Source organism: Peromyscus eremicus, chromosome 12, assembly GCF_949786415.1.
Source record: "Peromyscus eremicus chromosome 12, PerEre_H2_v1, whole genome shotgun sequence".
NCBI classification, from domain to species: Eukaryota; Metazoa; Chordata; class Mammalia; order Rodentia; family Cricetidae; genus Peromyscus; species Peromyscus eremicus.
Window position 1 is genome coordinate 64755403 of NC_081428.1, and position 12167 is coordinate 64767569.

Consider the following 12167-nt stretch of genomic DNA (forward strand, 5'->3'; position numbering starts at 1 on the left):
GTATCTTTAAGATCACATCCATTGCTGGACAAATGCAGTGTGCATATATTTACTACTCTAACACATTATATGTCAATTTGAACTCTCAGGATTCCTTTCTTAAAACATGACTAAAGCATGCAGAATGTCTGTAAGTAAATGACAAATTATCCTCTTAGGACATACAGTACTTACTACGCAATCCTGGGACTTCAATAATTCAGAGCTAAGGCCTCCATCTTAAAGTGCCCATGTAACCTCTAAGGTAATCCTAACTATGCTCCAGAAATTCTTGGGTGCAATGCAGCGAAATCCATTGCAGCATCAGCAGTTGAGGTTGGGATTGGCTACTCTGATCTTTGTGTCAAATTCTAGAGTCTAAAAGCACAAGCTGATCAAGAAAACTCACTAGAGGGCATCTGATCAGGCAGCTAAGAATTCTCAGCCACCCACCAAATGTTCTAGTTCTCAGCTGTGTCTTCTCCACCGGAATCTCACTTCTTGTCTTTTCACAACTCTGTTAAGTGTCTTGTGTAGCAAACACAACAGATTTACTTTTCAGGCTTATTTCAGTGTGGCTATGTATAATATTTTAGCATTGCTCTACGTAAACAAAACTAATTATACTTAAGGTAATAAATTAATTTGTAGTAGGGTCACTTTTTTTTTCCTACCATAAATAATATTACTAGTTATAGGCTCCCTGCCTCTTTTAGTAGCACTGAAGAGCACCCAGGGCCTTGGCTTGTTAAGCAGGCACTCTACCACTCAGTTGCATCCTCAGTCCATCAGTTATGATTTATAAATCACCTCTTCTGTATATTACCCTCATACAATCTAGGAAGGCAACTAGTATTATATTAATTAGTTATACTTAGGTACATTTAAAATTTACTTATGTACATATCTACCTATCTGTATCTCCCTTGTAATTTTTTTTAAAAGATTTATTTATTTACTTATTACGTATACAATGTTCTGCCTGGGTATATGCCTGCACACCAGAAGAGGGCACCAGATCTCATTAGAGATGGCTGTGAGCCACCATGTATGTGGTTGCTGGGAATTGAACTCAGGACTTCAGGAAGAATAGCCAGTACTCTTAACCTCTAAGCCATCTCTCCAGCCCCCCTCTCTTGTAATTTTATGAGCTAACTGAATTGTACAAAGTCACTGAACTGGTTTAAAATATAAATAAGAAACAAAACAGTTTGTGTCATATATATTTGACTAATCAGCCAACAATGAAAATAAGACCAGGTATCTTTTTCTTAACAAGGAGAGTAAGGAATCTGGCAAATACCGATGACTTAAGAAAGAGGAAGACAGGGCCCCTGAGATGGGGAAACCAGTGAGAACAAATTCAAACTTAGGCTGCTGTCGACTCCATGTGACAATCAGTGACTGAGCAAACAGAGGTACTAAAACTATGTATCATGAATGGTGGTAAGGATCGTTTTGCGCCAAGAATGATACGTTCTTAAATACCACGGGCTTACTGGAAGGTCATTTAGGCATGAGGAATTTGTTAATTAAAATATAACTACAAAACTTTCAGGCTCTTTATATGCAGCTCACTCGAGCTGCATGCAGCCTATCTCGCTGCGGTTATACGGTCACCGATGCAGCACAGGCTGCCTCGGAATTTGTGTTCTCCTGCTTCCTCCTCCTGCATGCTGGGATTACCAGCACCTGCCACCATCCCTGGTTTAGTCTGTCTGTTTATAATGCCCTGTTTCAATAAATTTAAGAATGCCTACAATTACATAAACATAAATTGAAGATGATAGCTTGCCCTAGGATTCCTATGACAATCTTCAAAGAGTGAATTTGTTTAAAAGGTAGGAAGCAATAAAAACCTAACACACAGTGGCCTGGAGAGATGGCTAGTGATGAAAGTGCTGGCGGCTACATCAGAGGAGACGAGCTCTGTTCCCAGCACCGTAAGGCAGCACACGGCCATCTGCAACCCCAGTTCCAGGGGACCCAGCGCCCTCCTCTGGCCTCTGTGGGCACCAGGTATGCATGTGGTACACAGACACATGCAGGCAAAACACCCCCACACACAAATTAAAAAAAGTTATTGTACACAGCACACTGGATACATGTCACAGAAATCACCAGTTACTTCTGGTCTTGAATGACATCTAAAAGCATATACCCTTGTTCCTTTACAGATCAATGCTCCCTATGATGCTATTCTCCGGTTAGTAATAACTGGTCCTGATAGGTTACTTTGTGACAATTTTATGAAATTATATGTAAATGAGTCTATAGAAATAACAAAGCAGATCCAAAGGGGCCTTGAGTAAGCTACTGTCCAGACGGTCAGCTGACAGACTACAATGCAGCTATTTCTACAGGAGACACACTTTACTCTTTGCCTACTGCGGCTGCATCTCGAGAGATGAACCCAGGCAACAGAACTCACTGCTTTCTTCTACTTTAGAGCGAAAAGACACCGAGACAAGGGTTAATACTCACCAGTGTTTTGGAGTAACCTGGCTCAGGCTGATAACTTCATCAAGGATCTCGTTTTTAGCTTTTTCAAATAGTTCATTCTAGGCAACATAGAGACAAGTTAGGATTGTCACGAGCCACTATATCTACCCCGTCTGATCTTCAGAGACAACCAAAAGGAGGACATGGACAGGGTGTGTTTACTAAGTTTTGGTTTGAAGATGCGAGAGCAGCAAATGACTTTTAGTCTCCTTTAGGAATGTCATTACTCAGATAAGGAGCAAGAGGCAGTCACCATGTCTACCCTTTCCAATTCTGACTGCAGTTTTTTAATATAACATTTCCACATAACAAATGCTAAAGAACCAACACACACAATTTAGTGATCAGTATTAGTAAGATAATGTTGGATCTTACAACTAATGCTATTTTAAAATCAAAGAAAAACATATTTAGTTCCCGTTAGACTCTACATGTCCAATATAAATACCAACAAAGTAAAAAGCTAACGTATAACTAAAAACAAAAAATAGATTACCTAAGTATACATCAACAAGACTACTAAAGAATATTTGTAATTTTTTTGGAAATCATTTAACATGTTTTACATTCTATGATTCCGAATTATTTTAAAATGTTACGATAGTTAAAATTACTGTAGAAAAGATAAATACCCCTACGTAATTATCATGAAGACCATAGCAATTTCGCTCAGCAGATAACAACTCTGTAAGTACACAGTGAATTAAAGTATACACCAGACCGTGGGGCACTCAGATATTATTACCCTGTCGAGCTCTCGCAGGCGAGGGTAGTTATTCTTCCACTCCGTCTCCAGGTTAAAACGTGTGGCTGCGGAGAAAGGAAGATGCCCAGTCTGACTGTGAAGAAGGTTACCTCTCTACTTGTGTATCAGCCGGGTTTCCGAGCACGTCTTGGTGCCCTGATGTTCTGATGCTATTACTGTTACAGTTGTCTCAACTATTCTTCTCCTCACTTCTCGTTTCTCCATGTTCAGCTCACAAAGCCACAGCTGGAGCAGTTTAGTGTAGCTGCCAGCAAAATGGACCCTGGCGCTGTAATTCAGATCCTGGTCTAACGCTATGTGGCACTGGCTATGTAAATTACCCTGCACCTCTGTTTTCTCATCTGTGAAATGGAAATAAAGACAACACGAAATTGCTGTAGGACTGAGTGGGATAAACAGTAAGTGAACTTTCCAAATGGCAAGAGGGGAGGAGAACGTGCTCTCAGTGGATGCAGCTATGTGGGCTTGGGGAAACAGTACAACACAGGCCTCCCGGTTTCCCTTCTTCCTGTAAGGGAGGATCCAAGTTCTCCACAGGCTATGAAGCTTTCTCTAAACCCTGCTGCAAACCCGCTGCTTCTGAGAACTCTGTAATGGTGCCTGCCTCTGAAGGGGAAAATCGGCTCTTGTAAAATAGAAGGTTTGGTTTCTCTTTTTTCCACATGCTGTCCAGTAGTAAATCACACGCCTGGATTTGTGGGTCTGCTTCCAGAAGCCAGCTTACCTTTGAAGCTATCAGCCTGTTGTTCAACTGACTCGCGAACCATTTTCCAAAAGCAGTCGGACACAGCAAGGCTGAGATTTCTCGTGGTGACCTGATGTGCCTTTAGCATACTCGTCCTACAGGAGACCAGAGCTAGTGTGTCAGAATGACAAAGGAGCACTTATTCCACACTAACGCTGCCCAGTAAACTTTCTGCAGTGAGGAAATGGGGCACCTGACCTGCCCAGCAAGGCGAGCACCAGCCACATGTGTTACTGAGCTCTCGAAGCACGGCTTTTGTCCTATCAAACACTGGCCAGTGGCGTGTGCACATGACCAGTGAGCACCACAGTGGGCAGCACAGTTCTACAGGCTCGTCGCTTCCTTTCCTAAAGAGAATCCCTGGCTATGGCTGCAGAACTGTCCTTCCTTCCTTCTGTACCAATATGGGGCAAACATGCTTGTCTATTTCCAGAAACTAAGTAGAAACTTTCAGTGAAATTCTGAAATGGCTGTTTTAGTCCCCCTATTTTGATTTGTGGTTCAGTGTCTTATTTTCTGTCAATTTCTTCCAGCATCTATTCACGAACAGCCTGTTGTCACCTCCCACCCCAACTTCTTCTATTATAAGAGAAACGCGCACACATATTTAAAATAGGAAAAATTAATCAAAAAATCACTTTCTAGGGAAACGGACGTAAGAGGTGTGAGGGTTGTCTCTCAGTCCACACCTGCAGAGGCAGTCTGTCCTGCCATCTGCTGCACCATGTGATAGACAGACTGCTTCTGCTCTATCCAAGAGTGCTCCAGGACAGCCTCATTGGGTACAGACCACCGCGTGGACGGAGAGCCCACAGAAGGCTAGCTGTTCCCAGACACGGTCGGTGCAGCTGAAGCAGCTCAGTGTAAGCTGCGCTCTCACTGTAGAGACTCTGGATACTGCTACATGACACCTACTTCAGGAGTTTGGAGTTCTGAAAAAACTCTTCTTCATATTCCCTTATAGCTTCGATGCTTTCAGAGCTGTTTCCTAGGAAAGACGATGACCAAATTTTCATCAAGAAAATTAATTTTTATTATCTGAAAACAACAAAAGCTAAAAATAAGTTATAATAATCTATCTTTGCATACCTTTTCCTGTTACAACAGCAAAATAACCCAGAGCTTTCATTGGGAAGAGCTTGCCTTCAATTATCTGTTGTATCTGTTTTAACAAATTGGAAAAATAAATGTGAAATATAGACTTACTTAATTTTTAAAAGCACAACATGTAATTTAGAAAGCAAAATATTAAAAAACTCTATACATATATATACTTATCAGCATATATAAATCTGTTCAAAAACATATAAATGTGTTCTGATTGTTATCTGAGGGAAACAGACTTAACTTTACTATATTAAAAATGTCATATTAAAATGTGTATACCTAGATCAAAACTTGGAACGATTGATTCACAGTGCTTCTGAGTCAGACCTGAGTGCTTGTTCTACTGTTTCCCAGCTTTGTCACCGTAAGTGACATAATATCAGTGAGATAATTTTAATACAAGGTTACTGAGGTTATGAGATAATGGCACTGAGCACAAAGCCTGGCAGAGAGAAGCACTCAAGAAATAGCTTCATTACTTTCTCCTTATCGTTGCTTTGAATATTTAAAAATTTAAATTGTTCTATTAAATTAAAAAATGACATTTGTTTATCTGTATATGTATGTTTGGGCCTGCATGTAGAGGTCAGAAGACAGTTCACAGGAGTCAGCTCTCTCCTTCTACTCTGTGGGTTTCAGGAATCAAACTCAGATTTGGCTACAGCACCTTCATCTGCTGATACAGTTTGTGGGCCCTGATTATCTACATTCTCACCAAGCTGGACTATCTTTTACTAATTTCTCTTCTTATCCCTACTTGAAACAATATATTTTAGACTGGTTTTCAACTCTTTTAAGGACAAAAATCCTTTTTCTAAGTGACATAAAAATCTATGGAGTCTGGGCACAGGAAAGTGCATATTTACATAAATCTATCATTCATACATGATGTGAGAATTCTACTTCCGGATGCCCATTCAGATTGCCACTGTGGTGAGACAAGGCAAAGCTAGACTAAAACCGAGTCTTGGCCATCGAAAGGCCTGGAGTAAGCTTCAACTGCATCTCCAGTGAAATCCAAAGTGACTGCCCCACAGAAAAAGGAGTGGGAGCATTGGGGAGAAAGGAGGCCACAGACACTGTCTTTACTTTGCTCCTCCTCTTCCCATGAGCACCAACACCGCCACAACAATACTGCCTTGCTCTTAAAATAAGGCAAGGAGGGCTGGAGAGGCGGCGCAGCCGTTAAAGGCTAGGCTCACAAACAAAAACACAAAACAAGGCAGAGGGGCAGAGGCTCAAGGACAAGTTGCCACAGCAGGCCCAAGAGGACCCTACAAAAGGTCTGCTGGCCTGTGTCTGGCATTCCTGGGCAAGCCATGTGGTATGTGCTGACCAGTTTTCTTCTGGGAATTTGGAATTTTGGTACTGCCTCTCTGACCAGCCTCTGAGAGAAGGCTTCTGGAAACATGAGCAGGCTGCCTCTAGACTGCATCCCACGCATCTTCTCCTTCATGGCTCTGTAGCGTGTCTTTGAGGCATCTAGGACTATGTGGTGACCCTGTGGGTCTTTTGAAAGAATCACCTGCTATGTCTGGGGACCCTGACACAGAGGCAGTCCCACAGGTTTAAGGTGGGAAAGAGAGACATCCTCTGCAGTAGCAGTGAGGATAAGGACCTGATGCCACTGTTCCACAGGGACTACAGAATACGAATTTATCATTTGTAAACAAGCCAGTCACCAGTTACGCAGCACTTGGTGCCCGAGAACCATTCTAACCGCCGCGTATTATTTGACTAGTAACTCATCACAACCTATGTGATCCTATCATAAATGTCTTCATTCCCACTGGATGAGGAGCCTAAAGCACTGACACAGACAGACAGACAGACAGACACACACACACACACACACAACTTGCCCTCACCCTGCTTGGACTGGCTACATTTTTTTCTGCCAGGTCTACTTTGGTCAAAACAAATATGGTTCTTCTTCCATGAGGATCCATTTGACTGACCAAGTCTGTAACAATACTGCGCTCAGCATCTACAGATCCATCTGAAAAAAAGAAAATAACAGTGTAATAATTACAAAGCTGAGTGTGAAAATGTAGTCTTGATACATTTACTTTAGGAATGTAGCCAATAAAAATCCCAATGATGTCAAAAGTGACATCTTCAATTCCATTTACTACTAAAATGACAGGCGCAGTGAGAACACACGTGCATGCATGCTTACATGACAGATACTGCAGCAATACTTCAAGTTCTAAAAGGAGAGGGTGGCTGCAGTTGAGTACCCCTGGGAACTTACCCTGAATACACAGGATGATGGCATTAGGGTTCTGCATGTAAGCTTTGCTGATACTGAAAATAGTTTCCTTTGTGTCAGGAGCCATGCCTGATGTCACAGTCTTGAAGAAAAAAATTTTAAGTGTCATTATAAATGGCTTCCACAGCAGGAATAAAATGAAACACATCTTCTGTATGGACTTACATTGATCACACCGGGTAGGTCCACAAGCACCATCCTCTGCAGCCCAGGACCTTTGACGTTTAGAGAGATGGTCTATTAAGGAAGGGGGAAAAAAAAAAATCAGTCTCTTGGAGGGTGAATTTCTTGTGGTGATGAATATTCTGAAAAATTTCAATCTTGTTCATTCAGATATTTTATTTATTTTTTATTCAGAAAAGTTATTTTCTTTTGATTCCAAAGTAATTATTCTAGAAAATTCTCCCTTCAATGATACATTATTTAGAATATTTTAAAAAAAAAAATCTGTGGGGTGTGGTGGTACACGCCTTTTATCCCAGCATTTGTGAGGCAGGTGAATCTCTGTAAGTTCAAGGCTAGCTTCATTCACATACTGAGTTCCAGCCCAGACTACATAGTGAGACTGTCTCAAAAAAAGGAAAAACAAAACAAGAAACTAAAAAAGACATCTTGGAAAAGCTACAATCTAAAGAGCATATCCATATTAATTATTAATATCCATAAGAACTTGCTATCTCCAAATCATGCTGAAAGGATTGCTGCCCTTACCTCAGGGCTAACGGTACAGCCTTCTTTCACATTTTTCCTCATTCGGAGTTCGATTTCATGTCTTAATGCCGCAAGCTATCAATGGAAAAGAACAAAGTCCTGTGACAATCTGAATGACAAATATTTCACTTCTTTGTCTTGGAGCACAGCCATGAATCTGGTTTGAATTCTACTTACGTCTTCCTCCTTGGTAAGGTCAAACTCCCGAGAGCTATCTTTAAACAAGGCCACATGGTGAGGACCTTCACTGAGAGTCACCTGGAAGGACAGGAACATATAAGAGGCATTCACACTGACATTAATTCACAGCACCTGCCCAGTGCCGACAGGCCCATCACTGCACCTTTATGCTACAGTCAGGAGCAGTCAGCACCGCTGCTCTGCACTGTGGAAGCACCTTGCTGACACTCTGCAAGGAGACTGAGGAGTTCTCCGTCTCTTATGACCTAGCTCTGCAGACACCAGGCAGAGAACCTGTCCCTCCACAGCCTGGTGAATTCAGAGATGAGTTCAGGGAGAGGACAGTTCATTTAGTCACCATTCCTCAATCCACTAACTATACAAGTGTTACAGATGGGGAACAGCCTGAGGCCTCTGCTTCAGGTCTCACTCCACAGACAGGAAGAGTGTGGTGGAAGGAAGGTATGGTACTACAGACTGACCCTGGCTGCCAGGGGTCACCGCAGGCTTCTTAGGAAAGGCATTCGGATGGAGTATTTAACAAAATGCAGTGACAGCGAGTCATTTTACAAGCGCTTCTAAAGCTTGATATTCCTTAATCTTTAGTGTACACATTTCAGGGTATCATAATTATACTGTTAACACTGTATTTGTTTCCCTGAGATAAGCTGGGCAGGTTACACAAGAAAACAAAAACCAGCTGCTAAAAGCAGCTCTGGTGGCTTAGCCTAAGTACCCCAGATCCCCAGGGCCTTCGGGGACCGTCCTGCACCCCAGACCCCCAGGGCCTTCGGGGATTGTCCTGCACCCCAGATCCCCAGGGCCTTCGGGGATTGTCCTGCACCCCAGAACCCCAGGGCCTTCGGGGATCGTCCTGCACCCCAGATCCCAAAGGCCTAAGGGGATTGTCCTGCACCCCAGATCCCAAAGGCCTAAGGGGATTGTCCTGCACCCCAGATCCCAAAGGCCTAAGGGGATTGTCCTGCACCCCAGATCCCAAAGGCCTAAGGGGATCGTCCTGCACCCCAGATCCCAAAGGCCTAAGGGGATTGTCCTGCACCCCAGATCCCAAAGGCCTAAGGGGATCGTCCTGCACCCCAGATCCCAAAGGCCTTCGGGGATCGTCCTGCACCCCAGATCCCAAAGGCCTTCGGGGATCGTCCTGCACCCCAGATCCCAAAGGCCTTCGGGGATTGTCCTGTACCCCAGATCCCAAAGGCCTTCGGGGATCGTCCTGCACCCCAGATCCCAAAGGCCTAAGGGGATTGTCCTGTACTCCAGATCCCAAAGGCCTAAGGGGATTGTCCTGTACCCCAGATCCCAAAGGCCTTCGGGGATTGTCCTGCACCCCAGATCCCAAAGGCCTAAGGGGATTGTCCTGTACCCCAGACCCCAAAGGCCTTCGGGGATTGTCCTGCACCCCAGATCCCCAGGGCCTTCGGGGATTGTCCTGCACCCCAGATCCCCAGGGCCTTCGGGGATCGTCCTGCACCCCAGATCCCAAAGACCTAAGGGGATTGTCCTGCACCCCAGATCCCAATGGCCTAAGGGGATCGTCCTGCACCCCAGATCCCAAAGGCCTTCGGGGATTGTCTTGTAGCTATTTTCCTTGAGTATTTGCTCATTTGTGGTGCAGGACAAAGGCTAAGAGAAAAACTGAAACTCCACAGCAATTACATTGTCAAACAGACCCAAACAAATAAATGGAATTCGGGTTTTTAAGCAACTGTGACCTCAAGTGCCAAGACTGTAGCAAAAAATGAGCTGCAGAAATCAATCACCAGAAACCAACACTCATCTTATGTGTGATGTCCCTTCAAGACATGGATATTTGGACCCAAGCAGAAAGCTGGGGTAAAGAAGCTGAAATACTAAGTCCAGATTTGCCAATTTCACTGATCTGAGGAGACACAAATAGGAGTACATCAAGACGTAGGAGTCCTGATGAACAGAAGGCCAATGGCCTTGTCTATTTGAAGGCAGCCTCCTCCCAGGGCCGTTAATTTCCTCAAGTATTACCCAAAGCCTCTACAGTTGCAGGATATTTGATCACACTGTGAACCCCGAGATTGCGTTATTTACTGGAAAAACCTGTTTCTAGTTGTGGTGTGGCTCAGCCCTAGAACACACCTTTAGTCCAAGAGCATTCTGCTTAATGTAAACAGGATTAAATAAAGTCAACCATTAAGTCAAAAGGTGAAGCAAGCAACCAGTTGATAGGAAGTGAACAAGAAAAAAACATAGAGGGTAAGAGGGAGTCAGGAGGATGGAGAGAGAGCCGCACAGGAAGTAGAAGGGAGGGACACTGAGTTGGAGGAGTCTTGTTTGAGCTGGCTAGGAGAAAGGTCTTTTTCTGGAATGTCAGCAGAGGAGGAAGGTGCTTTTTCTATCTCTCTGAGTTAGCAGGCTTTCACCCCAGCATCTGGCTCCTGAGTCTTTATTGTTAAAATTGAATGACTGAGATTTTGATAAAAAACAAGACCCTACAATTATGGTACCTGTAGCAAAGTAAAAGATGAACTCCCCATGTTTTTATACTGATTACTGGGCATGCTATGAAGCACAGGTTCACTCTGGGCTTCACCTGTCTAAACTGCAAGTACACTAGACTCCCATTGATGCATAATGGATGTAGGATGGATGCACACCAAATACCACTAATCAATGAAGGAAGAACCACTAACATACAGCATGGTCCAGCTCACAGCCAGACCCCACAGAATACTGTGAATCACACTATAATGCTCACTACTCCACCTTGTTGCAGTTCCACCCAGACATCACTGGAAGATTTTAATACCCGCCTCACTGTCTCCCTTTCTACCACAATTCTGATCACACTTCTTGGTGATTTCAATTTTCTCATTCTGAATTACTTTATCTCGACCTCTATCAGATGAATGTGAAAGAAAAACAATAACCAATCCCCTAGCCACACAGATTCACTTGAAATTTATGCCCACAGCCTTCCTGGTGACTTCATTTACCCAACTTTATCAGCAGAGTTACTTCAATCTCCTAGAAAGACTCTGCTTTTGTTCTGCCTCAGTCTCCTCCTTTCTCTTAACAGCTGATAACCTGGTGACTTATTTCATCAAGGACGCAGAAGCAAGCAAAAAAGCCTCTACACCACCCAGCCACTTAACTTGGCCCCATGGTAAACCAAATGCCTGGTGCTCAGCCTTGCTGAGCTGGTCCCTTGTTCCTCAGGTGCCTTCCTCTTGGACACTTCTTTTCCCGACTCCCAGTTGATACCATGGTTCTGGTTCTGGCTGACCAGACTCTCAAGATCCAAACTGCTTCCTTTTCCTTAACCTAGCAGGTCCTGCATCTTAATGTCTATTCACTCCTTTGAGATCTTAGCCAGTAGATATTTCATCTTGACTCCAAAATGTATGTCTCCAGTCCAGACCACTCCCTAAATCTGTACATCCAGCTACCTATTTATTATCTCCCTTTAGCAAGAAAATCCAACTCTGGAACATCTTTCTCAAACTGGACCTACCTAAGATGTTTCTATGCAAATAACACCCTTTAATCTGTTCAGGTCAAAACCCAAGTCCTAGATGATTGGTCTCTTCTTATCACTCTGTCAACAAATCCTGTTGGTTGTACTTTAAAAATCGTTTCATGAGCCCACCAATTCTTTTCACCCTCATTAGTACTTCCTGCATCCAAGTATCATCTAATCCAGCTGCCCTTCATCAGCTCTCCGTGACTTGACCCACTTGCCAACACCTCTTTTCAACACAGCAGCCAGAGTCTTTTAGAAGGTACTAGAACTCTGCTCCAGACTTCACTGGCTTCCCATTTTATTTAAAATAAAAATCACACTCTGTAAACTGGTCTGGCAGGCCCTAATGATCTGCTTATCCCTGCCATTCATTATCTCTCTGTCACTGAGG

The 12167-nt window shown here is 43.4% G+C and overlaps 1 protein-coding gene across 4 annotated transcripts in view; it reads right to left on the reverse strand.

The window, feature by feature from the left end:
* Nucleotides 1-12167, reverse strand: part of Opa1 (OPA1 mitochondrial dynamin like GTPase) — a 75859-nt gene that overhangs the window by 35616 nt on the left and 28076 nt on the right. For all 4 annotated transcript variants that reach the window (XM_059276810.1, XM_059276808.1, XM_059276811.1 and 1 more), the window contains 10 exons: nt 8260-8340; nt 8083-8157; nt 7537-7608; nt 7354-7453; nt 6968-7098; nt 5082-5154; nt 4908-4980; nt 3972-4087; nt 3227-3291; nt 2464-2540 (listed from right to left, as the gene is read on the reverse strand). In XM_059276810.1, the coding sequence (XP_059132793.1) occupies nt 2464-2540; nt 3227-3291; nt 3972-4087; nt 4908-4980; nt 5082-5154; nt 6968-7098; nt 7354-7453; nt 7537-7608; nt 8083-8157; nt 8260-8340 (863 nt within the window). The remainder of the gene's footprint in view (nt 1-2463; nt 2541-3226; nt 3292-3971; nt 4088-4907; nt 4981-5081; nt 5155-6967; nt 7099-7353; nt 7454-7536; nt 7609-8082; nt 8158-8259; nt 8341-12167) is intronic.